The sequence below is a fragment of the Heptranchias perlo genome, unplaced genomic scaffold, assembly GCF_035084215.1.
Source record: "Heptranchias perlo isolate sHepPer1 unplaced genomic scaffold, sHepPer1.hap1 HAP1_SCAFFOLD_154, whole genome shotgun sequence".
Classification (NCBI taxonomy): Eukaryota; Metazoa; Chordata; class Chondrichthyes; order Hexanchiformes; family Hexanchidae; genus Heptranchias; species Heptranchias perlo.
The window spans coordinates 148,110-175,342 of record NW_027138796.1 but is presented as its reverse complement, the minus strand read 5'-3'; the positions used below and the strand labels follow the sequence as shown (position 1 = coordinate 175,342).

Sequence of the window (27,233 nt, the reverse complement as noted above, 5' to 3'; positions counted from 1 at the left end):
TCTCACAGACGCCCCGCTATCTGTCCCTCTCCTCTCACAGACGCCCCGCTATCTGTCCCTCTCCTCTCACAGACGCCCCGCTATCTGTCCCTCTCCTCTCACAGACGCCCGGCTATCTGACCCCCTCCTCTCACAGACGCCCCGCTATCTGTCCCTCTCCTCTCACAGACGCCCCGCTATCTGTCCCTCTCCTCTCAGACGCCCCGCTATCTGTCCCTCTCCTCTCACAGACGCCCCGCTATCTGTCCCTCTCCTCTCAGACGTCCCGCTATCTGTCCCTCTCCTCTCAGATGCCCCGCTATCTGTCCCTCTCCTCTCAGACGCCCCGCTATCTGTCCCTCTCCTCTCACAGACGCCCCGCTATCTGTCCCTCTCCTCTCACAGACGCCCCGCTATCTGTCCCTCTCCTCTCAGACGCCCCGCTATCTGTCCCTCTCCTCTCACAGACGCCCCGCTATCTGTCCCTCTCCTCTCAGACGCCCCGCTATCTGTCCCTCTCCTCTCACAGACGCCCCGCTATCTGACCCCCTCCTCTCACAGACGCCCCGCTATCTGTCCCTCTCCTCTCACAGACGCCCCGCTATCTGTCCCTCTCCTCTCACAGACGCCCCGCTATCTGTCCCTCTCCTCTCACAGACGCCCCGCTATCTGTCCCTCTCCTCTCAGACGCCCCGCTATCTGTCCCTCTCCTCTCAGACGCCCCACTACTATCTGTCCCTCTCCTCTCACAGACGCTCCGCTATCTGTCCCTCTCCTCTCACAGACGCCCCGCTATCTGTCCCTCTCCTCTCACAGACGCCCCGCTATCTGTCCCTCTCCTCTCACAGACGCCCCGCTATCTGTCCCTCTCCTCTCAGACGCCCCGCTATCTGTCCCTCTCCTCTCAGACGCCCCACTATCTGTCCCTCTCCTCTCACAGACGCCCCGCTATCTGTCCCTCTCCTCTCACAGACGCCCTGCCGTCTGTCCCTCTCCTCAAACAGCCACCCTGTTTAGATTTGTGGTTGGGATCAGATCAGCCATGATCTTATTGAATGGCGGAGCAGGCTCGAGGGGCCGATTGGCCTACTCCTGCTCCAATTTCTTATGTTCTTATGTTCTTATGCTGTCTGTCCCTTTCGTTCAGACTCCCTGTTCTCTCCCTCCCCTCTCTCACAGACTCCCTGCTCCGTCCTTCTCCTCACAGACTCCGTGCTAACTCTCCCTCTCCTCTCTGACTCCCTGTTCTGTCCTTCTCCTCTGTCACAGACACCCTGCTCTCTCTCTCTCTCTCCATCTCACCAACTCCTTGCACTGTCTGTCCCTCTACTCTCTCACAGACACCCCGTTCTATATCTCCATGCATTCTCAAAGCCTTGCTGCTCCAGCCTCCCCATTCCCTCTCGCTTCCCCCATTCCAGCTACTTTCTTAGGGTTAAGGCAGTGACATCCATACCCTCTTTGAATGAGTTCTGAGCGAGTCTCAAACTCTGCGGCACCAGGATTCCGAACCACTTCAGGGGGTCCTGACTGGACTGCGGTCCGTCTCCCCGCCCCACAGGCTTGCTTTTCTCACCGGGGTTTCCTTTCACAGCCTGCGACCCCTGGGCCAACTTATCCTCAGACAGCAGCATCCGCTCCTCCTCTCCTCTCCACCTGGCTTTTCTCCTCCTCACTGCACAGGACAAGAAGCCAAAGGTCAAGTTGTTTTCGTTCATGTAGCTAAGTCGCATTACACCCTTCCCTCCCGTCCCTCCCTGTGAAAGGTCGGGGGCGGGGGGGAGGGGGGAATAAAGCCCTCGTCTCCTCCCTTAAATGCTAACCCCACCTCCTGAAGCTACTGACTCTCACTCGGATGCCAGTTCCACACAACACCATTTTTCAAGTGCAAGTGGATACCATGAGTGTCAGCAGGATATTCGACTGATGGGGCATCACAGCTGAGCCCGATCCTGTCCTTCCACCCCCCTCCCCCTCACACACTATCCAGTTCTCACTGGATAGTCATCAAGAGCAGGAACCCTAGCTGATCCCTCCTCCTCCCCCTCCAACATCTCTAACCCAGGAGACACCTAGGCCAATTAATGCCATGCTGGCTCCGAGTTGGAGGGATTGTGGGAGTGAAAGAAGGTTATATTTTTTAAAAGAAGAATATAATCCAACACAAGGAGCACACTGCTGATGAGTCGCTGTCTTACTGAGCTAAGCACTCACCCTGCTCTTTGGCTCCAATTTCCTCTATCTCTTTTTGTTCTTCCAGCACAGCTCCTGTCCTTTGCGCTTCGTCAGTGTCCACTCTCTTTACTCTGAAGCTGTAGCGGCCATCTTCCTTCAGACTGCAACAGATATGGTTTTCATCAGCAGAGTTACACCGCCCGATAGTCCGAGCACTTAATGGAGGGGCCCACCACCCTATCCCACTGGTCGAACAAACAATATTCACATTGGTGGGACCCACCGCCCCATCCCACTGGTCTAACAAACAATATTCACATTGGTGGGACCCACCGCCCCGTCCCACTGGTCTAACAAACAATATTCACATTGGTGGGACCCACCGCCCCGTCCCACTGGTCTAACAAACAATATTCACATTGGTGGGACCCACCGCCCCATCCCACTGGTCTAACAAACAATATTCACATTGGTGGGACCCACCGCCCCGTCCCACTGGTCTAACAAACAATATTCACATTGGTGGGACCCACCGCCCCGTCCCACTGGTCTAACAAACAATATTCACATTGGTGGGACCCACCGCCCCGTCCCACTGGTCTAACAAACAATATTCACATTGGTAGGACCCACCGCCCCATCCCACTGGTCTAACAAACAATATTCACATTGGAGGGACCCACCGCCCCATCCCACTGGTCTAACAAACAATATTCACATTGGTGGGACCCACCGCCCCATCCCACTGGTCTAACAAACAATATTCACATTGGTGGGACCCACCGCCCCATCCCACTGGTCTAACAAACAATATTCACATTGGTGGGACCCACCGCCCCATCCCACTGGTCTAACAAACAATATTCACATTGGTGGGACCCACCGCCCCATCCCACTGGTCTAACAAACAATATTCACATTGGTGGGACCCACCGCCCCATCCCACTGGTCTAACAAACAATGTTCACATTGGAGGGACCCACCGCCCCGTCCCACTGGTCTAACAAACAATATTCACATTGGTGGGACCCACCGCCCCATCCCACTGGTCTAACAAACAAGATTCACATTGGTGGGACCCACCGCCCCATCCCACTGGTCTAACAAACAATGTTCACATTGGTGGGACCCACCGCCCTATCCCACTGGTCTAACAAACAAGATTCACATTGGTGGGACCCACCGCCCTATCCCACTGGTCTAACAAACAAGATTCACATTGGTGGGACCCACCGCCCCATCCCACTGGTCTAACAAACAATATTCACATTGGTGGGACCCACCGCCCCATCCCACTGGTCTAACAAACAATATTCACATTGGTGGGACCCACCCCCTCGTACCACTGCTCTGACCCACAACAATCATGCTGATGGGCCCCACCGCCTTGTACCACTGGTCCAACCCATAAGCATAGTTACTTGGAAAAATATGGGTTAATAAATGACAGCCAGCACGGATTTGTTAAAGGCAAATCATGTTTGTCTAACTTGATTGAGTTCTTTGATGAAGTAAGGGAGAGGGTTGATGAGGGTAGTGCGATTGATGTTGTGTCTATGGACTTTCAAAAGGCGTTTGATGAAGTACCACATAAAAGATTGTTAGCAAAATTGAAACCCATGGGATTAAAGGGGCAGTGGCAACGTGCATACGAAATTGGCTAAGGGACAGAAAACAGAGAGTAGTGGTGAACAATTGTTTTTCAGACGAGAGGGATGTACACCTCCCTGCCCTAACACACAATGTGCTAGCTGGTGGGGCAAACAAACCTGTTTCTCAACTGTATCCCACGACATGATCGCCTGTGGGGCTCATTGCCCTCTTGTGCTACTCTATTCCATGATAAGGTTGATTGTGGGGCCCACCAACCCAGCCCACTGCTCGAACCCACGACACGCTCGCTGCTAGCTCCCACCATCCTGTCCCATTCGCACTGATGGGGCCCATCGCCCCATCCCACTGCTCTAACTTACAATCTGCTTGCTGGTGGGGTCCACTGTCCCAACCCACTGCTCTAACCCATGACATGATTGCTGGTGGGGTCCACAGTGTTAATTGTATCTATGTGATTAATATCAATTAATGTTAATTGAATTCCGGTGGTGGGTATCAATTGGGGACTCTCGTATCGATTTATAGGGTGTGTAATGTTGCAGCTGTGTGAATAAAGGCTTGGAAGCAACTGAGGACCAGGCTCTAATATTCTATCCTTCACCACCGAGCTATCCAATTTGTAACACACAGCCCTGTCCCACTGCTCTAACCCTTGACACGATTGCTGGTGGGGCCCATTGACTTGTCCCACTGCTCTAGCCCATGACATGATTGCTGGTGGGGCCCATTGACTTGTCCCACTGCTCTAGCCCATGACATGATTGCTGGTGGGGCCCACCGTCCCATCCCATTGCTCTAACCCATAGCATGATCACTGATGGGGCCCACCACTCCATCCCATTGCTCTAATCCATGACATTGTTGCTGATGGGACTCACAGCCATGTCCCACTGCTCTAATCCATGATATTCCCGCTGGCGAGACCCACCAAATGACGTGCTCGCTGGTGGGACCCACTGCCCTCTCCCACTACTCTAAGTAACAACGTGCTCATTGGTGGGGCCCAAAGCCCAGTCCCACTCTCTAACTCACAATATGTGCAATGATTGGGCTCATTGCCCTGTTCTACTCCTGTAACCCATAATATGCATGATGGTAGGGCCCACCACCCTGTCCTACTCTATCCCACAACATGTGCATTGCTCGGGCCCACCGCCCTGTCCTACTCTATCCCACAACATGTGCATTGCTCGGGCCCACCGCCCTGTCCTACTCTATCCCACAACACGTGCATTGCTCAGGCCCACCGCCCTGTCCTACTCTATCCCACAACACGTGCATTGCTCAGGCCCACCGCCCTGTCCTACTCTATCCCACAACACGTGCATTGCTCGGGCCCACCGCCCTGTCCTACTCTATCCCACAACACGTGCATTGCTCAGGCCCACCGCCCTGTCCTACTCTATCCCACAACATGTGCATTGCTCGGGCCCACCGCCCTGTCCTACTCTATCCCACAACACGTGCATTGCTCAGGCCCACCGCCCTGTCCTACTCTATCCCACAACATGTGCATTGCTCAGGCCCACCGCCCTGTCCTACTCTATCCCACAACATGTGCATTGCTCGGGCCCACCGCCCTGTCCTACTCTATCCCACAACATGTGCATTGCTCAGGCCCACCGCCCTGTCCTACTCTATCCCACAACATGTGCATTGCTCAGGCCCACCGCCCTGTCCTACTCTATCCCACAACATGTGCATTGCTCGGGCCCACCGCCCTGTCCTACTCTATCCCACAACATGTGCATTGCTCAGGCCCACCGCCCTGTCCTACTCTATCCCACAACACGTGCATTGCTCAGGCCCACCGCCCTGTCCTACTCTATCCCACAACACGTGCATTGCTCGGGCCCACCGCCCTGTCCTACTCTATCCCACAACACGTGCATTGCTCGGGCCCACCGCCCTGTCCTACTCTATCCCACAACACGTGCATTGCTCAGGCCCACCGCCCTGTCCTACTCTATCCCACAACATGTGCATTGCTCAGGCCCACCGCCCTGTCCTACTCTATCCCACAACATGTGCATTGCTCGGGCCCACCGCCCTGTCCTACTCTATCCCACAACATGTGCATTGCTAGGGCTCACTGCCCAGTTCTACTGCTCCATCTCATGTCATGCTCGATGGTGGGGTTCACTGACCTGTCCCACTACTCTATGAGAGTTCTGGAGGGGCGACAACGTAGATTCACCAGAATGGTACCAGGGCTTAAAAGGTTAAATTATGAGGCCAGGTTGCATCAACTTGGCTTGCATTCCCTCCAGTGTAGAAGGTTGAGGGGTGATCTAATTCAGGTATTTAAAATGTTAAAAGGAGTCAATAGGGTAGATAATCTAGAACAAGGGGAAATAATTTTAAAATTAGAGCTAGTTGATACGGAAGTTAAATCAGGAAGCACTTTTCATCAAATGGGCAGTGGAAATCTGGAACTCCCTCCCCAAAAGGCTGGGGATGCTGGGGTTAAATGGAAATTTTCAAGACTGAGATCGATAGATTTTTGTTGGGTAAGAGTATCAAAGGATATTGGAACAAAGGCGGATAAATGAAGCTGAGATATACATCAGCCTTGATCTGATTGAATGGCTTGAGGGGTAGAATGGCCCAAGGGGTAGAATGGCCCAGTCCTGTTCCTACCTTCCTATTTTTTTTATCCTTTCATGCGATGTGAGCGTTGCTGGCGAGGCCAGCCTTTATTGCCCATCCCTAATTGCCCTTGAGAAGGTGGTGGTGAGCCGCCTCCTTGAATCGCTGCAGTCCGTGTGGTGAAGGTTCTCCCACAGTGCTGTTAGGAAGGGAGTTCCAGGATTTTGACCCAGCGACGATGAAGGAACGGCCGATATATTTCCAAGTCGGGATGGTGTGTGACTTGGAGGGAAACGTGCAGGTGGTGTTGTTCCCATGTGCCTGCTGCCCTTGTCCTTCTAGGTGGTAGAGGTCGCAGGTTTGGGAGATGCTGTCGAAGAAGCCTTGGCGAGTTGCTGCAGTGCATCTTGTGGATGGTACACACTGCAGCCACGGTGCGTCGGTGGTGAAGGGAGTGAATGTTTCGGGTGGTGAATGGTGCCAATCAAGCAGGCTGCTTTGTCCTGGATGGTGTCGAGCTTCTTGAGTGTTGTTGGAGCTGCACTCATCCAGACAAATGGAGAGTATTCCATCACACTTCTGATTCGTGCCTTGTAGATGGTGAAAGGGCTTTGGGGAGCCAGGAGCTGAGTCACTCGTCGCAGAATACCCAGCCTCTGACCTGCTCTTGTAGCCACAGTATTTATATGGCTGGTCCAGTTAAGTTTCTTATCAATGGTGACCCCCAAGATGTTGATGGTGGGGGATTCGGTGATGGTAATGCTGTTGAATGTCAAGGGGAGGTGGTTGGACTCTCTCTTGTTGGAGATGGTCATTGCCTGGCACTTGTCTGGCACGAATGTTACTTGCCACTTATGAGCCCAAACCTGGATGTTGTCCAGGTCTTGCTGCATGCGGGCTCGGACTGCTTCATTATCTGAGGGGTTGCGAATGGAACTGAACACTGTGCAGTCATCAGCGAACATCCCCATTTCTGACCTTATGATGGAGGGAAGGTCATTGATGAAGCAGCTGAAGATGGTTGGGCCTAGGACACTGCCCTGAGGAACTCCTGCAGCAATGTCCTGGGGCTGAGATGATTGGCCTCCAACAACCACTACCATCTTCCTTTGTGCTAAGTATGACTCCAGCCACTGGAGAGTTTTCCCCCTGATTCCCATTGACTTCAATTTTACGAGGGCTCCTTGATGCCACACTCGGTCAAATGCTGCCTTGATGTCAAGGGCAGTCACTCTCACCTTACCTCTGGAATTCAGCTCTTTTGTCCATGTTTGGACCAAGGCTGTAATGAGGTCTGGAGCCGAGTGGTCCTGGCGGAACCCAAACTGAGCATCGGTGAGCAGGTTATTGGTGAGTAAGTGCCGCTTGACAGCACTGTCGATGACACCTTCCATCACTTTGCTGATGATTGAGTAGACTGATGGGGCGGTAACTGGCCGGATTGGATTTGTCCTGCTTTTTGTGGACAGGACATTCCTGGGCAATTTTCCACATTGTCGGGTAGATGCCAGTGTTGTAGCTGTGCTGGAACAGCTTGGCTAGAGGCGCGGCTAGTTCTGGAGCACAAGCCTTCAGCACGACAGCCGGGATGTTGTTGGGGCCCATAGCCTTTGTTGTATCCAGTGCACTCAGCCGTTTCTTGATATCACATGGAGTGAATCGAATTGGCTGAAGACTGGCTTCTGTGATGGTGGGGATATCGGGAGGAGGCCGAGATGGATCATCCACTCGGCACTTCTGGCTGAAGATGGTTGCAAACGCTTCAGCCTTGTCTTTTGCACTCATGTCTATACCACCACACGTGTATTTGTGAGAACCACTGCCCATCCTAATGCTTTATCCAATAATAACAGCAACCACCTGCATTTATACAGCAACTTTAACATAATAAAACATCCCAAGGCGCTTCACAGGAGCGTTATGAAACAAAATTTGACACCAAGCCACATAAGGAGATATTAGGACAGGTGACCAAAAGCTTGATTAAAGAGGTAGGTTTTAAGGAACATCTTAAAGGAGGAGACAGAGGTGGAGAGGTTTCGGGAGGGAATTCGCAAGATGCAAGAATTGGAGGAGCGCAGAGATCTGAGGGTTGTAGGGCTGGAGAAGGTTACAGAGGTAGGGAGGGACGAGGGCCATGGAGGAATTTGAAAACAGAATAAGAATTTTAAAATCGAGGTGTTGCTGGACCGGGAGTCAATGTAGGTCAGCGAGCACAAGGGAGGTGGGTGAACGGGACTTGGTGTGAATTAGGATACGGGCAGCAGCGTTTTGGATCAGCTCAAGTTTATGAGGGCGGAAGATGGGTGGTCAGCCAGGAGACAATTGGAAGAGTCAAATTTGGAGGTAACAGAGGCATGGATGTGGGTTTCAGCAGCGGATGAGCTGAGGCAGGGGCGGGGATGGGCGATACTACGGAGGTGGAAGTCGGCTGTCTTGGTGATGGAGCAGGTATGTGGTCAGAAGCTAATCTCAGGGTCAAATAGGACACTAAGGCTGCAAACGGTCTGGTTCAGCCTCAGACAGTGGTCAGGGAGAGGGATGGAGTCAGTGGCTAGGGAACGGAGATTGTGGCAGGGACCGAAGACAATGGCTTCGGTCTTCCCAACATGTAGTTGGAGGAAATTTTTGCTCATTCAGTATTGGATGTCAGACAAAGCAGAGGCAGCAGAGGGGTCAAGAGAGGTGGCGGTGAAGTAGAGTTGGGTGTCGTCAGCGTACATGTGGAACTTGATGTTGTCGAGCGGCAGCATGTAGATGAGAAATAGGAGGGGGCCAAGGATAGATCCTCGGGGGGCTCCAGAGGTAATGGTGCAGGAGCAGGAAGAGTTACAATGAGTTATATATTGAGTCTACAGCACAGAAACAGGCCATTCGGCCCAACTGGTCTATGCCAGCGTTTATGCTCCATACCGGTCTCCTCCCTCCCTACTTCATCTCACCCTATCAGCATACCCTTCTATTCCCTTCCGCTTCATGTGCTTATTTAGCTTCCCCTTAAATGCCTCCATGTTATTTGCCTCAACTACTCCTGTGGTAGCGCATTCCAAATTCTCACCACTCTTTGGGTAAAGAAGTTTTTCCTGAATTCCCTATTGGATTTATTAGTGACGATCTTATATTGATGACCTCTAGTTCTGGTCTCCCCCACAAGTGGAAACACTTTCTCTACATCTACCCAATTAAACCCTTTCATTATCTTAAAGACCTCTATCAGGTCACCCCTCAGCTTTCTATTTTCTAGAGAAAAAAGCCCCAGCCTGTTTAGTCTTTCCTGATAAGTATATCCTCTCAGTTCTGGTATCATCCTTGTAAATCTTTTTTGCACCTTCTCCAATGCCTCTATATCCTTTTTATAATATGGAGACCAGAACTGTGCACAGTACTCCAAGTGTGGTCTAACCAAGATGCTACACAAGTTTAACATAACTTCTCTGCTTTTCAATTCCAGCCCTCCAGTGATGAACCCCAGTGCTTGGTTTGCCCTTTTTGTGGCCTTATTAACCTGTGTCACTACTTTTAGTGATTGGTGGTCTGTACCCCGAGATCCTATGGTGAACTTATTGAAACATATAAGATCCTGAGGGGACCAGAAGGGGTAGATGTCTCCCCTTGTGGAAGAGACTAGAACTAGGGGCCACAGTTTAAAAATAAGGGGTCTCTCATTTAAGATAGAGATGAGGAGAAATTTTTTCTCTCAGAGGGTCGTGAGTCTGTGGAACTCCCTTCCCCAGAGAGCGGTGGAGGCAGGGTCGTTGAATATTTTTAAGGCTGAGTTAGACAGATTCCTGATTAACAAGGGAGTCAAAGGTTATAGTAGGTAGACGGGAAAGTAGGGTTGAGGTCACAATCAGATCAGCCATGGTCTTATCAAATGGCAGAGCAGACTCAAAGGGCCGAACGGCCAACTCCTGCTCTTAATCCGTACGTGCGTATCCCTTTTTTCCTCTACCCCGTTTAGACTATTATCCAAGCAATATGAGGCCTCCTTATTCTTCCTACCAAAATGCACCACCTCACATTTATCGATATTGAAATTAATTTGCCAATCATACACCCATTCTGCAAGTTTATTAATGTCTTCTTGCATGGCTGGGCCTGCGAGAAAGCATGGACTAAGGTTCTTGGATGATGCACTAGAGGCTTTAGTGGAGCAGGTGGATAGAAAGAGGGGCATTCTATATCTGCAGGGGGGAAGGAGGCCCACCAGACATATGCTCAAGAGGCAGTGGTAAGAAGTGGCGGACAAGGTCAATGCCAGGAGCATAGCACCACAAACGTGAATGCAGTGCAGGAAGAAGTTCAATGATTTGACACGAGTGGTCAAGATGAGTGAGTTCAACTGTTAAGTGGCATGTCCTACCAACTGCACCACTGGCCTCATCCGCTGCTCCACGCACAACACCCACCCCGTCACCCACCTACCAACAAACTCTTTCAATCCATACTCAACTCTTCAAAGCATAGGCATCATCTCACCCTCACACATTACCACTGTTATAAGCCTCACACCCACAACTCACAGGTCACGCACTCTGGCAGCTCTGCAAACAGGACAGCCACATCTCCCAGACGTTTTGCAGGACACTCACTGACACACTTCCCTCTTAGTGCAGGAGAACGTGATGTGGAGATGCTGACGAAGGAGGTAAGCTCTGAAAGCTTATGATTTTCAAATAAAACTGTTGGACTATAACCTGGTGTTGTAAGATTCCTTACATTAGTGCAGGAGAAGATGGTGCACAACAGGAGGCAGCAGGAAAGAACTGGAGGAGGACAGGCATGCCTACACGCCCTCACCCCCATGGAGGAGACAGTGCTGTCCATCATTGAAGGGGCAATCACTGAGGCCATGGCCACTGGAGGTATCAATGATGAGGGTCTCTGCATACCTAATCCTCCTTCTCCCTTCCCACCTCTTCTGACTCATGTGCTGCCGATGGTGTGAGCACGCACGTCTTACTTTCTTCTCTCGCCGCATCACAACTCAACCCGTGTCCTTTTGTCATTTCAGATACTCAAGAACTGGAACCTGCATAGTCAGGGGAGGCAGAGGCAGACAACAGTGATGATGATGAAGACACAATGTCACTCCATCTGACACTCGCAGCAACCAGCTCAGATACCGACACTGCAGGTAGTTTAGATGCTAGGATAGAGGAGGGATCTGCATACGGTGGGACACTGGGCACAAGTGCGCAGGAGCCAGGGCATGGGGAACGGATACCGCAGGTGCCAGCTCGCCAGAGGGCAAGGTCGCACACTAGTTCTGCTGCAGAGGAGTCAAATGATGACTTCAATGGGCCAAGCTACAGAAGAAGGCTGATGGGCATACACGACCAAATGCTTGGAAATATTGGAAAATCTGCCAGAAAGTCTGCGCCCAACGTCAAGGGGCATGAAGGAGTCCAGCTCCAACTGGGCACAGGTCTTTGCACAGAGCTTGGAGCCCTCCTTTCCCACATGGAATGGGTGGTCACCTCCATCAGCACACCTGTGGAACCCACCATGTTGCAGCGTCTGATGACCGATGTCACAGCTTCCATTGCAGCACAAATAGCTGCCATCCACGGTCTGACTGCTGCATTTCGAGCTCAGAACGCTGCCTTGGAAGCTCAGACTGCTGCTATCGTGGCTCTGGGGACTGCTGTGGAAAGGGGCGTCCAGGACATCACAGCAGGCCAGCAACCTGTTCTCCAGCAGATCACCAGGAGTGCTGAGGCACCGCCCCAGGAGAGTGACAGCGACGCCATGGAAGACCAACCTGCTGTACCCTCTCAGGATGACAGTATTCCTGCACCCACCCCTGCCACTCTGCCAGTGCCCTTGCTGTTGCATGTCAACCAGCCAGGCCAGACTGCTGCAGCCTAGGCCGAGATGGTGCAGTCTGAAGCCGGGCCCTTCTGGCCCAGAGTTGCTCGAGGTCGTCCTCCAAGGCCATCTGCATGCTCCTCAATTAAAGGTCAGCAGCCTTCCACTATCCATGCTCCAGACACTGGGGAAGCATCTCGTAGGAACACTAGGAAAGGTAAAGGCAAATGAACAACAGGCACTAAGGGAATGCACACCTGTGAATAGTATCAGTTTGTTTGAATCATTCCATGTGTAAATCTATAAATGTGATTTTGAATTTGTATTTGGTAGTGGTTTTAATTTCTGCGATGGGCTGTGGGAGGAAGATATGTGTAATCATAAGGGGATGATTTGATGGTCATGTGGGAAAGGAAAGGTAATGAGTGTGGGACTGTTGGTGAATGGGAGGTGTCGTTGAGTTAACTGGTATCACTCATTAATAATCTGATCATGCAGAGCCCTGGCCGACAGGGCCTGTCAACCTTGATGCCTCCCTGCCTCTTCCTCCACTTTCTCCTCCTCCGCCTGTTGCTCAGGTTCTCGCCTGATAGGTGGTGGCACGGGCTGCTCCCTCACAATGGCAAGGTTGTGCAGCATGCAGCACACAATGACAAACCCGCTCAGCTGAGTACTGCAGGGTTCCTCCAGAGCAATCCAGGCAGCGGAAGCATTGCTTGAGGACGCCTATGATGTGTTCTATGATGTTCCATGTTGCAGCATGGCTCTCGTTGTACGCCTGCTGTGCACGTGTGCGTGGATTCCTGACCAGAGTCATGAGCCATTTCATGAGGGGGTAACCCTTGTCGCCCAGTTGCCAGCCTTTGACTTGCTATGCTGGTTGAAATATAGGTGGCACGTTGGACTGCCACAGAATGAAGGAATCATGACTGCTGCCAGGATAGCGGGCATTGACCTGCATGGTGCGCTGCGTGTGGTCGCACACCAGCTGCACACTGAGGGAGTGAAATTCCTATCTGTTCATGAATATGGCCGAGTTCTAATGTGGAGCAAGCATGGCAATATGCATGCAGTCAATGGTACCCTGCACCCTGGCATGGGGAAGCCTGCAATGCGAGCAAACCCTCATGCTCGCTCCCGCTGCTTGTCTCTGGCAAGAGGGAATGAGATTAATCTGTTTCGGAGTGCGTACAGAGCCTCAGTGACCTCCCTCATACAGCAGTGCACTGCAAACTGCGAAATGTTGCTTATATCTCCAGCAGCAGCCTGAAAGGAGCCACAGCTGTAAAAATTAAGCGCCATGGTTACCTTGACAGTCACAGGCAATGCAGTCCTTGCCCTGCTCTGAGGGTGCAGCAGTTGACAAATTTCAGTCACAACCTCTTTAGCGAACCGCAGCGGTCTGATGCACTGGCTGTCGCTGAAGTTGAGGTAAGAGAATTGGTCCCTGAAGGCCTTCATTGGATATGGCCTCCTGCTGAGTGCCCTGTCCCTCCTCCTCCATCTTCTAGCAGCTTGTCCTGCTCTGCGTGGCCTCTCTGCATGCTCACAGTTATGTTCAATTCCCAGAGGAAGCCCGAGCAGGCCACCCATGTCTGGAAGCAACTTTGTTTAGCACACTATTTTAAATAGTCATTAGATGTATTCAAGAAGGAGATAGATATATTTCTTAATGCTAAAGGGATCAAGGGATATGGGGAAAAAGCGGGAACAGGGTACTGAGTTAGACGATCAGCCATGGTCATTTTGAATAGCAGAGCAGGCCCGAAGGGCCGAATGGCCTACTCTTGCTCCTATTTTCTATGTTTCTATGTTTATGTAAATACCATGAACAGTACTGCAAGACCAGCTAGACCACTCTATAGAATATTGCAACTTTATCCAAGTATTGGAAACTTCCACAAACACGTTGGACTGCCACAGAATGAAGGAATCATGACTGCTGCCAGGATGGTGGGCATTGACCTGCATGGTGCGCTGCGTGTGGTTGCAGCAGCCAGAATAACTAATCCAGCAACTAACCTGTAACTCCTACATGATTCCTTTAAATAGCAGTGGTGGGGGGCCCGTCATGCTCTTTAAGTCCTGTTCAGCTGTGCGAGGTTAAGACAGTACGTTGGCTGGAGCGTGGAGGTCCAAAATTTTGCCGGCTGCTTCAAGTCAGCTTTGCACGTTGACTTACATCATAATCTCCGTACTCTACATGCTGCCGACGGCCGTTAGATGCGCGTGTGCAAACGCCTTTACCAAGGTGGTGTCCTGCACACTCCACGTCGGAAGTGTGTGTGCGCATCTCGGACACCATTTTCAGGGCTTAAATGTCCGCGTAGCGCCTACACAACGGGCGCTGCACGGCCCAATTTCGCCCCCAGTATATTTACCTCTTGCGGACTGATTATAATTTCATTGCATTTTAAGGATTGTGCTGTTGAGTAATTGTTGTATCCTTTGGATTTTGTGTAATCTTTAACCCATAAATAAATCTCACCAGGTGGTTTTGGTCTATACCTTTTGAAATGACAGCAGAATGCGTATTCTCAGGTGAGCAGTATTCCAGGATTATATGATTATCACTGTTATCCCCGGGCACACTAACCTTCTAAATGGCGCATATGGGATTAAGTTCACAGAGACTCGATCTGTTTACGAACCCTGTTGTCTGTCCATGAACATAAAGACAAAACTGTTGGGAAAAACCTGAAATACAACACTGTGCCAATATGGCACAGTGGAAGTATGGCCACCAAGGCTTAACGGTGAAAGGCCAAACTGGAAAACAGAGAGCCAATGTTAAAACGTATACAGGAACTTTAAGGACTACTCTAACGTGGAAACCCAAAAACCTGCCCATCACTAGCACAGCTTCACTCCAAAAGAGCCAAACCACAAACCACCAGAGTGAGAAAGAGCCTCGAAACCCAGAGAATCAACATCCGCAATAAAGACCCCGAAACCCTGAGGAAACAACCCACAAAACTAGCTCCAGAACTAGCTGCGCCTCTAGCCAAGCTGTTCCAGTACAGCGATAACACTGGCAGCTACCCAAGAATGTGGAAAATTGCCCAGGAATGTCCTGTCCACAAAAAGCAGGACAAATCCAATCCGGCCAATTACCGCCCCATCAGTCTACTCAATCATCAGCAAAGTGATGGAAGGTGTCGTCGACAGTGCTGTCAAGTGGCACTTACTCACCAATAACCTGCTCACCGATGCTCAGTTTGGGTTCCGCCAGGACCACTCAGCGCCAGACCTCATTACAGCCTTGGTCCAAACATGGACAAAAGAGCTGAATTCCAGAGGTGAGGTGAGAGTGACTGCCCTTGACATCAAGGCAGCATTTGACCGAGTGTGGCACCAAGGAGCCCTAGTAAAATTGAAGTCAATGGGAATCAGGGGGAAAACTCTCCAGTGGCTGGAGTCATACCTAGCACAAAGGAAGATGGTAGTGGTTGTTGAAGGCCAATCATCTCAGCCCCAGGGCATTGCTGCAAGAGTTCCTCAGGGCAGTGTCCTAGGCCCAACTTTCTTCAGCTGCTTCATCAATGACCTTCCCTCCACCATAAGGTCAGAAATGGGGATGTTCGCTGATGATTGCACAGTGTTCAGTTCCATTCGCAACCCCTCAGATAATGAAGCAGTCCGAGCCCGCATGCAGCAAGACCTGGACAACATCCAGGCTTGGGCTGATAAGTGGCAAGTAACATTCGCGCCAGACAAGTGCCAGGCAATGACCATCTCCAACAAGAGAGGGTCTAACCACCCCCCCTTGACATTCAACGGCATTACCATCGCCGAATCCCCCACCATCAACATCCTGGGGGTCACCATTGACCAGAAACTTAACTGGACAAGTCACACACCATCCCGACTTGGAAATATATCGGCCATTCCTTCATCGTCGCTGGGTCAAAATCCTGGAACGCCCTTCCTAACAGCACTGTGGGAGAACCTTCACCACACGGACTGCAGCGGTTCAAGAAGGCGGCTCACCACCACCTTCTCAAGGGCAATTAGGGATGGGCAATAAATGCCGGCCTTGCCAGTGACGCCCACATCCCATGAACGAATAAAAAAAAACCCCAAACTCAGAAAATCAATAACACAAGAACCCTCAAACCCAGAGCAACCAACACTCCTAAACAGAGAGAAACTAACACTCCCACTTACACAGAACGCCATGAATTTCAGAAACATTACCACCAACATTTGGATGGAGCCCCACCTATCTTGTTAGTGTCTGTCCCATTATACCCTGCTTTTTAAATCCCTGACCTGGAGGAAGTGCATTCACTTGTCAACAGCAACCCATCACTCGATACGCACGAGCCTCCACACCTACCTTGCATCAACTTGAGCCAAAGGCACCATCTCCGGTCCGTACTGGAGTGACGAAACCCACTTGTTTCCCATGGAGTAGCGAGCTTTGGAGAGTGAGAACCAGCCCTAGGAAAGAGGTACTTTGGGTTAGAAACACTCAACTAACTACACGGCACCTGGAGCAGACCCACAGACCACAGAGTCAGCCCACTCTGCCACCTGGTGTATCTAGAGTTGGGGGGGGTGGGGGGAAGAAAGAGCGTGTAGGAGAAATGGCAAACGTCCCACCCAACCTACAATATAAACGCTCAGGTACTGACCCAATGACTCAGTGGGTGAATGCACCTCCAGGTGTGGTACTGAGCCATGTGGACTGGCCTGCGCTGAATGAGCAGACTTCAGCCAGAGCAGGAGCCACAATCAGATTCAGCCCAACAGGGCTTGAGGGGTTGAGGGATATCAGCTGGAGCCTCCCTCCAAGAAAGTAGCTCCAGTGATTTGAGCACCGAGATTGTTAAACACGGTATACAGCAAAGTCAATGAGCTTGCCCCAGAACTGTACGCCTCTACATTTCACAGACCAGTTAGGCACTTATACCCTTCTCACACACTTGGACAAGCGGAGAATCATGGAAATTACAGCACAGAAGGTGACCCATTACGCCTGTGCCAACTCTCCAAATGGAGCTGTCTCCTCTAATCCTATATCCCTGCCCTTTCCCTGTATCCTCTTATATTCTGCCTTTTCAAATCTTCTCCAAGCATTCCTTGTTCCAAAAACCCTCTGTGTGGAAAAAAATGTCCTCCAACTTCCCCCTTCATTCTTCCAGCGATGATCCTCAGTCTCTGCCCCGATTCACCAGCCAATGGGAACAATTTTTTTTAACCATTTACCCTCTCAAAACCGATCACTTTGAAAACCTCTAATGGATTCCCTCTCAACCGTCCCTGTTCCAACAAAGAAAGCCCCAATTTTTTTGAGCCTTTCTTCGTAACTATACCCACTCACTCCTGGTATCATTCTAGTGAATCTTCAGTGCCCCCTTTCTATGGCTCTAATACCCTTCCTGTAATAAGGTGCCCAGAACTAGATGCAATAATCCAACTGTAGCTGAACCAATGCCATGGACAAATACAACATCATCTCCTTGTGTTTATATTCAACGCCCTTGTGTATAAAACCCAGAATCCCATTTGCCTTTTAACGGCCTTTTCTACCTGCATTCCTACCTTTAAAGATCTATGTGTCTGCACCTCTAGAACTTTCTGTTCCTCCACTCTGAAGGAAATCTTCTTAAATGTTAAGACTCTTAACAGAGCGGAGGAACGGAGTGGAGGAATAGTAAGATTCTTCACTGCATTTCTTAAGCCGTATTACTTCACATTTCCTGTATTGAACTGCATCCGTCACCTATGTGCCCAGCTCATGAACCTCCTGGATTTATCCTCACAGTTTACCAGGCCCTAATTTAGTATCAGCAGCAAACGCTGACATAACACCTCTTGTACCCGTGTCCAAATCCAGCCAATCCAAAATAAAATTCTCCTTCTCTTTACTTTCTGTCCCCCAGCCATCCCTCTCTCCATGCAACTACATTCCCTTTAATTGCATTTGCCTTAACTTTTTTTTAAAAACATGTCTCTCATGTGACACTATCAAATGCCTTCAGAAAATCCAATTTTATATATATATATATATATATATATCTCAACCAGGTTCATTTTATCTATGCAGATTTCCTCATAAGAAAGTTTGTCAAGTAGGGCTGACCTTTTACAGATCCATGCTGACTGCCTGTGTTTAGTCTATGCCTTTCTAAGTGGTCTCCTGCTGTACTACTGCAGAATCAGACCTAGCATAGGTTGTCAGAAGATTAACCTTCTCCTCCAGCTTCCTACTTCTCTCAGACCACCCAAGTATATTCTGCCCACGGAACCTCACTCTCTCATGCCTACAAAGCTCTCAATACCCAATCCTACGCTCTCTTCTTCATTGCAGCATCTTCAGTGCACTAAAACCAGCACTTATCAGGCTTCAATCTTCCCTTCTTCCTACAATCTACAAGCTTTGAGGATTCAAACTTGATGACACCAGTCCACTACCACCTTATTTACCTGGCCTTTCCTCCTACTCTTTCAATCTTGGCGGTGGTTATACACATGGATTTTATAATAATACCAAAACATGAAGTCTATATATTTACAACATGTGACTAGTCCCGTTAAATCTTAACAGCATGCTCTTAGATGCTTGTGGCTTTAATTTGTTTATCAACACTCTGGAGAGGATACACATTGCTGTCTGGTATACGAAGTGTCACTTCAATGGCATTTGTTCTTTGCAACCACTTAACACAGGTTTGCCTGTTTTGTGCTGAAAACTACCAAGTTTGAGATGAAGTGCTGGGCAACCTCTGCAAATGGGAAACCACGGTTTCAATTTAATAAAATTTGTTCAAACTATTGAAGTTCAAAACTGGGATTGAGGTGTTTTTCAACAAGTGCAACAGGTAGACCTCAGGGAAGAAGCTCCTAGTTTGGCCGTTCTTCTGGGTTCAACGTGATAGGGATGAATGCGGCGTGTACACAAAACCAGAGCGAGGGGTTTTATATCATGGGATAAATACAAAGCAAAACTCCCTCTACACTGTCCCATCAAACACTCCCAGGGCAGGTACAGGGTTAGATACAGAGTAAAGCTCCCTCTACACTGTCCCATCAAACACTCCCAGGGCACGTACAGCACGGGTTAGATACAGAGTAAAGCTCCCTCTACACTGTCCCATCAAACACTCCCAGGGCACGTACAGCACGGGTTAGATACAGAGTAAAGCTCCCTCTACACTGTCCCATCAAACACTCCCAGGGCAGGTACAGGGTTAGATACAGAGTAAAGCTCCCTCGACACTGTCCCATCAAACACTCCCAGGGCACGTACAGCACGGGTTAGATACAGAGTAAAGCTCCCTCTACACTGTCCCATCAAACACTCCCAGGGCAGGTACAGGGTTAGATACAGAGTAAAGCTCCCTCTACACTGTCCCATCAAACACTCCCAGGGCAGGTACAGCACAGGTTAGATAAAGTTCCCTCTAGATTGTCCCATCAAACTCCTAGGGCAGTTCCAGCTCAGGAAGAGTAGATTGAAGAGCTCTCCCCGGAGCTTGAGAATGTGGTCGTATTTTGTCGGCTAAATTATTTAGGACAGATGTGTGCACCATATGTCATCATCATTACCTCCCTGTTTGTATATTGTTGATACAGCTGCTATTAGCTGTTACTATTTGTTGTGCATTCCTTCGATGTCTTGCTCTTCCAATCTTTTTTGCTTCCCACTGGAGTCCATTCAGCTATCGACTCACATTTCACACTGCTGGGCTGAAAGCCTCTCTAGTACAGCTGTGTGTCTTTTTGGTGTGTGTGTATAACCTAACAACTCTAGCCTAATATTATATAATTCTATACCCTATCCTTAGAACTGGGTGTTTTACTAACCAACTGGGTAGTTTTTTTAAAGGCTGAAGATTGACTTACCAGTCTAAAAGAAAATAACCGTATACTGATCCATAAAGTTGTGTTGTTGATGCTTAATGAAGAAAAAGTGCCAGGATTATTACCCCATGAATCTTAATTTCTTTATTTATTCAAATTCTGGTAACATGGTCCCTGGTTTTTAAATTCTCGAGTTAAAAGTGGCTGTCATGTCTTCATCCAAGAAGAGATAGGTAGATCAAGAATGCCATTTTTCAGGAGCAATGGAGAATTATGTACTCTTCACGGACATGATGAGGAAACTCACGTGCTTAATCTGTAAGCTACAGGTGGCTGGGGCGAAAGAATACAACATTCGAAGACACTATGAAGCAAACCATGGTGAGAAATATGATAAGTACACAGGAAAGTTAAGGGACGATACATTGTCTGAATTAGAATTGTAGCTGAAAAAGCAGCAATTAATGTTTACTAATGCTCTCCGTGTAAGTGATGTTGCTGTTGACAACAACTCGCACCTTTAATGTAGTAATAACTTCCCAGTGAGCTTCACAGGAGCATTATCAGACAAAATTTGTGACCGAGCCACATCACGATATATTAGGACAGGTGAACAAAAGCTTGACTTTTCAAAAAGACAGACAAAATGGAAAAGGACAGGGGTGGGGGCGTGCCCTGATAATAAAGGATGACATAAAGACAGTAGTGAGAAAGAGTCTTGGCTCGGAAGATCAGAAAATAGAATCAGTATGGGTGGAGATAAGAAATAACAAGAAGCAGAAAACACTGGTGGGAGTGGTTTATAGGCCCCTTAACAGTAGTTATACTGTTGAGCATAGAATTTATCAATTAAGAAATAAGAGGAGCTTGTAACAAAGATAATGTAATAATCGTGGGGACTTCAATCTTCACATAGACTGGGCAAATCAAATTGGCAAAAGGAGTCTGGAGGACGAATTCATGGAATGTATTCGAGACGGTTTCCTAGAACAATATGTCGTGGAACCAACCAGGGAACAGGCTATTTTAGATCTTGTAATGAGACAGGGTTAATTAATAATCTCATAATAGGGATCCTCTGGGGCAGAGTGATCGTAATATGATAGAATTTCACATTGAGTTCAAGAGTGACATACTTAAGTCCGAAACTAGGGTCTTAAACTTAAACAAGGCCAATTACATAGGTATGATGGGCAAGTTGACTAAGGTAGATTGGGAAATTAGATTAAAAGATATGGCAGTGGGTAAAAAATGGCAAACATTGAAAGAAATATTTCATAATTCTCAACAACTATACATTCCATTGAGAAATAAAAACTCCACGGAAAAAGTGATCCATCCATGGTTAACTAAACAAGTTCAGGATAGTATTAGATTAAAAGAGGCTTATAATGTTGCCAAGAAGAGTAGTAAGCCTGAGGATTGGGAGAGTTTTAGAAACCAGCAAAGGATGACCAAAAAAATTGATAAAGAGGGAGAAAATAGAATATGAGAGTAAACTAGCAAGAAATATAAAAACAGATTGTAAGAGTTTCTACAAGTATGTAAAAAGGGAGAGTAGCGAAAGTAAACATGGGTCCCTTAGCAGCTGAGACAGGAGAAATTATAAAAGAGGAATAAGGAAATGGCAGAGATGTTAAACTAATATTTTTTATCTGTCTTCACAGTAGAAGACAAAAAACATACCAGAAATAGCAGAGAACCAAGGGGCTAATGACAGTAATTAAAATTAGTAAAGAAAAAGTGCTGGAGAAATTAATGGGACTAAAAGTCCTAGGGTTATAAAAGAGGTGGCTGCAGAGATAGTGGATTGGAAGGTAGCAAATGTAACCCCGCTATTCAAGAAAGGAGGGAATGAGAAAACAGGGAACTACAGGCCAGTTAGCCTGACATCAGTCATCAGGAAAATCCTGGAATCTATTATTAAGGACGTGGTAATGGAGCATTTAGAAAATTGTACTATGGTTAGGCAGAGTCAACATGGTTTTATGAAAGGGAAATCATGTTTGACAAATTTATTAGAGTTTTTTAGACAATGTAACTAGCAGGGTAGATAAAGGGAAACCAGTGAATGTAGCATATTTGGATTTTCAAAAGGCATTTGATATGGTGCCACACAAAAAGTTGTTACACAAGATAAGGGCTCATGGGGTTGGGGGTAATATATTAGCATGGATAGAGAATTGGTTAATGGACAGAAAACAGAGAGTAGGAATAAACAGGTCATTTTCAGGTTGGCAGACTGTAACTAGTGGAGTTCCACAAGGATCAATGCTTGGGCCTCAACTATTTACAATCTATATTAATGCCTTAGATGAAGGGACCGAGTGTAATGTATCCAACTTTGCTGACGCCACAAAGCTTGGTGGGAAAGTAAGCTGTGAGGAGGACACAAAGAGTCTGCAAAGGAATATAGACAGGTTATGTGTGTGGGCAAAAAGGTGGCAGATGGAGTATAACGTGGGGAAATATGAGCTTATTCACTTTGATAGGAAGAATAGAAAAACAGAATATTTTTTAAATGGTGAGAAACTATTAAATGTTGGTGTTCAGAGAGATTTGGGTATCCTTGTACACGAAACACAGAAAGTTAACATGCAGGTACAGCAAGCAATTAGGAAGGCAAATGGCATGTTGGCCTTTATTGCAAGGAGTTTGGAGTACAAGAGTAAGAAAGTCTTGCTGCAATTGTACAGGGCTTTGGTGAGACCTCACCTGGAGTAGAGTTTTGGTCTCCTTACCCAAGGAAGGGTATACTTGCCTTAGAGGTGGTGCAATTAAGGGTCACTAGATTGATTCCTGGGATGAGAGGGTTATCCTATGAGGAGAGATTGACTAGAATGGGCCTATGCTCTTCGGAGTTTAGAAGAATGAGGGGTGATCTCATTGAAACATATAAGATTCTGAGAGGGCTTGACGGGGTAGATGCTGAGAGGCGGTTTCACGTGGCTGGAGAGTCTAGAACTAGGGGGCATAGTTTCAGGATAAGGTGTCAGCCATTTAGGACTGAGATGAGAAGGATTTTTTTTCTGAGGGTTGTGAATATTTGGAATTCTCTAGCCCAGGGTGCTGTGGGTGCTCAGTATATTCAAGACTGAGATTGATTGATTTTTGGACTCTGAGGGAATCAAGGGATATGGGGACAGGCGGGAAAGGGGAGTTAAGGTTGAAGATTATCTTATTGAATGGCGAAGCAGGCTCAAGGGGCCGAATGGCCTATTCCTGCTCCTATTTCTTATGGTCAAAGCGATAGGTTCTAAGGAGCGACTTAAAAGGAGAGAGATAGAAAGGCTTAGGAAGGGAATTCCAATTTTTAGGAAACTGAAGGCACAGCCACCAATGCTGGAGCGATGAAAATCGGGGATGTGCAAGACGCAAGAATTGGAGGTGCGCAAAGATCTCGGAGGGTTGTAGGGCTGGAAGAGGTTACAGAGATAGGGAGGGGAGAGGTCATGGAGGGATTTGAACACAAGGATGAGAATTTTAAAAATTCAGGCGTTGCCGGACCGTGAGCCGATGTAGATCAGCGAGCACAGGGCTGATGGGTGAATGGGACTTGGCGCAAGTTAGAATACAAGCAGCAGAGTTTTGGATGAGCTCAAGTTTATGGAGGGTGGAAGGCCAGCCAGGAGAACATTGGAATAATTGAGTCTAGAGGTAACAAAGGCAGCATTTGAGCTGATGTAGTGGCAGAGACGGCTGATATTAGAGGTGGAAGTAGGCAGGCTTGGTGATGGAGAGAATATGGGGTCAGGAGCTCATCTCAGGGTCAAATAGGACGCCGAGGTTGCGAACAGTCCGGTTTAGCCTCAGACAGTAGCCACGGAAGGGTGTGGAGTGGGTGGCTAAGAAACAGAATTTGTGGCAAGGACCAAGGTCAATGGCCTCGGTCTTCCCAATATTTAATTGGACGAAATTTGTGTTCATCCAATACTGGGTGTCAGACAAGCAGCATGGCAACTAAGAGGCAGTGGAGGGGCTGAGAGGTGTTGGTGAGGTCGAACTGGGTGACGTAAGCATACATGTGGAATCTGGTGTTGTGTTAGGGCGAGCTATGTGATTGCCCATGAAATAGCTGCGGCTGCAAAACCATTTTTTTTTGAGAGCAGATTTTTGAAGACCTGCGTGCAAAAAGCTGCAGTAATACAGCATCCAGATAAGCGGCAAGCTTTTGCAACTATCGACCTCTCAAGAAACATGTCGAGAGAAGCAATGATTTAGCTGAGAAATTGAACAGCAAACTCCGGGACAAAGCAAAATCCTTTGCAGCTTTCTCAATTGCAACTGATGTAAACACTGATGTGGCTCAGTTAGCAGTATTAATTTGTGGGGTTGATGACAATATGTGAATAACAGAAGTTTGTGGAATTAGTGCCGATGAGAGACACAACAACAGTTTGGTTGGAGCTCTGGAGAAATTGGATTATTGACTGGACAAGAGCTGTGAGTGTGGCAACAGACGGCGGCACCTGCATTGGTGGGCAAGAAAGCTGGCATTGTACATCAAGAAGTTGAGTAGTAAATTCTTGAAAATAAATCAAGTCATGGGTGTGGTTATAAGAATTGTAAATTTTATTCGAAGTATAGCTCTCAAGCACTGGCATTTTAGCTGGCTGGTGGAAGAATGTGAAATTCACCATGGACTGCCATATCACACTGCAGCTCAGTGGCAAAATCAGGGAACCGTGTTGAAGTACTTCTTTGAATTGCGTGGTGAAATCCAACGGGTCTTGATCAGAAAGGGAAAAATATTGCTGACATACAAGACAAGTAATGGCTTCAAGACCTTGCTTTCCTGGTGGACATTGCGGAGCACCTGAAGAATGCAGGGGCGCGACCAAGTGGTAACTGAATACTATGACAATGGTCACGCCTATGAGATGAAGCTTCAGCTGTAGGATACGCAACTTTCCCCAGTGTAACTTGGCACATTTTCCCACCTTGAAAGCACTACGCAACACTATTGGGACTCAATGTGATGGAGCAACGGAACAGCACGTGAGCAAAATTGCTGAACTGAAATTGGAATTTCAAGGACGTTTCTCTGACTTCAGGAATCACGAAGGAGATTTTGCACTTTTACCAAACAATTTTCTGTCAACGTACCAGAGGAGCTCCAAATGGAAGTTGTTCAACTGAATGTCGTACTGCAGTTCAAGCACAAGTTTTACCATTACCTGGCACTAAATTATCCCAACCTGAGGACCTTTGCATCAAGAATTCTTTCCATGTTTGGGACCACGTACATGTGGGAACAAGTACTTTCCACGATGAATGTCAATTTGTGAAAGCTGCGTTCTCAACTTTGTAACACAAGCCTGAACTCAGTATTGAAGATAGCTACAGCTCCATCATTTGCTACAAATGTTGATGCAACAGTTCAAGCCAGTTATTGGGGAGCGGCAGTAGCAGTAAATAGAACTGTCATTTTATATATAGCGCCTTTCATGACCTAAGGACATCCCAGAGCACAGGTGATGAAATATTCTAAGTGTAATCACTGTTGCAATATAGGAAATAAACACAAAATATGTTTTATTATCTATGTCTATTTTAATAACTTTTGCAAAATGTGGCTCACGCCAAGTGCCAGGATATCAGAACCGGCCCACGATTATAAAATGAGTTTGAAACCACTGCTCTGCACTGTCCCATCAAACACTCCCAGGGCAGGTACAGCACAGGTTAGATACAGAGTAAAGCTCCCTCTACATCAGGGCTGTCAAACTCATTTTCCATGGTGGGCCTGAGCAGATATCCTGTGTGTGAAGAAGTTTTTCCTGCCCCCTGTTCGAAATGTCTTACATTTAACCTTGTATCTATGGCTCCTCGTCTTGACTCCTCAACTGGAAAGAGCCTGCTTTTATCTACGCCATTCCATCGTTCATCATTTTAAACATTTCTATCATATCGACCTAGAATATGTGTTGAATACGAGAAGGATGATAACACAAAGGGCACAAAGTCAGAATGGACCAGAGACCGAGCTTCCTACCATTCTGGTCAGGAATGCACTTGTCTTATTTGACTTGCTGTACCTCTAATCTGTAATACAACCACAACTGGCTATCTTAGTGATTATTAATGATAAACCACAAGCACATAACACACTATCTCTGGGTCCTCCACAGTGGGGAGGAAAACTGCAAGAGGGGTAAAGAGAAGTCCTTTCTTCCCATGGCAATACAAGTGCTTTACTCTGTGACCTTCACTATTCAAATAAGTAACTCAATCCTGGCTTATTTCAAGGTTTCTATGGACGGTCTTCCGCCCTTTTTTCCCCGTTCAGAGTGACTATTGACAATGTGGCCAACCAGCATCATATCAGTGACATAACAATCAATATTGACATTACAACATGGCCCTGCATGATTCAGAGTTAGGGATTGGAGCGCGGGGGAGTGGGAGCGCAGGGGGTTGGAAACCACTATCCACAAAGCCATTGTCACTAGATGCGTCCTTTTCCATTCCATGTTTGTTTACCTCACGCAGACAAGTCACAAAAAATGCTAATGAATTGTTCATTCAAGGAACCTTCTTTCTGCCCTAATTTCCTCCCTTCTTTCACATCTCTACATTTCTCACAGAAAAAGACGTCTCGGACATTACATTTTGGCACAAGAACAGGCGGATCTAGGTGTTGCTCTGGTTACATCCAATCATCGGCCCGCCTGCAAACAGCGTCCGACATTAACATGGCTCCAGCCCCCAACGGTTGCCATCTGATTCCACCACGATTTCTTCACTCATTACCCGCTTTTTGTCTTCGCTGGAGCTGGTTTCGCCGCTATGACCATTCCCCATACTGAGGCATTCTGATTCCCATTTTATAGTCTGAGTGTAAGTGGTCTCATAGTGTAAGTGGTCCCTGGATTTAATCTTCTCTTTAAATAAACCAATAAATGGGACACTGGGTTGCCCCAGTGTCATCAACTATAAGTCAAAGTGCCTCCTTAAATGGGGCACAACTAATAAGGAACTTAAACATAAGGAGAAAGGAAACTTATAAACTGAATATTATACCTAGTGTTGACTTCCCACTCCAGTCCTTGCAGTGCCACCAGTCGCGGAAGTCCTCACGCATGTGTGTGTAGAAATGTTTTCTAATCTCATTCCTGAAAGGTCTGGCTCTAATTTTTAGACTGTGCCCCCTACTCCTCGAATCCCCAACCAGCGGAAATAGTTTCTCTCTATCCACCCTATCCGTTCCCCTTAATATCTTATAAACTTCGATCAGATCGCCCCTTAACCTTCGA

The 27,233-nt window shown here is 48.0% G+C and overlaps 2 protein-coding genes across 3 annotated transcripts in view; one reads left to right on the top strand and one right to left on the bottom strand.

Moving 5' to 3' along the window:
* Window positions 1-27,233, bottom strand: part of ccdc115 (coiled-coil domain containing 115) — a 31,370-nt gene that overhangs the window by 2,100 nt on the left and 2,037 nt on the right. The window contains exons 2-4 of the mRNA XM_067977477.1: window positions 16,508-16,611; window positions 2,194-2,315; window positions 1,436-1,654 (exon numbers count right to left, since the gene is read on the bottom strand). Coding sequence (XP_067833578.1) covers window positions 1,436-1,654; window positions 2,194-2,315; window positions 16,508-16,611 — 445 coding nt within the window. The remainder of the gene's footprint in view (window positions 1-1,435; window positions 1,655-2,193; window positions 2,316-16,507; window positions 16,612-27,233) is intronic.
* Window positions 8,587-14,656, top strand: LOC137309214 (uncharacterized). Of its 2 annotated transcripts, none has more exons than XM_067977474.1 (2): window positions 8,587-11,005; window positions 11,372-14,656. In XM_067977474.1, exon 2 carries the CDS (start codon window positions 11,443-11,445, stop codon window positions 12,226-12,228), a length of 786 nt encoding a protein of 261 aa, XP_067833575.1. In that variant the 5' UTR covers window positions 8,587-11,005; window positions 11,372-11,442; the 3' UTR covers window positions 12,229-14,656. The 2 variants fall into 2 exon arrangements, with proteins under 2 accessions (XP_067833575.1, XP_067833574.1); XM_067977473.1 differs by having other exon boundaries at window positions 8,587-11,222.

Bases quoted from the DNA above. Each gene is read 5' to 3' on its own strand.
- LOC137309214 (XM_067977474.1), top strand. From the start codon at position 11,443: ATGTCACTCCATCTGACACTCGCAGCAACCAGCTCAGATACCGACACT.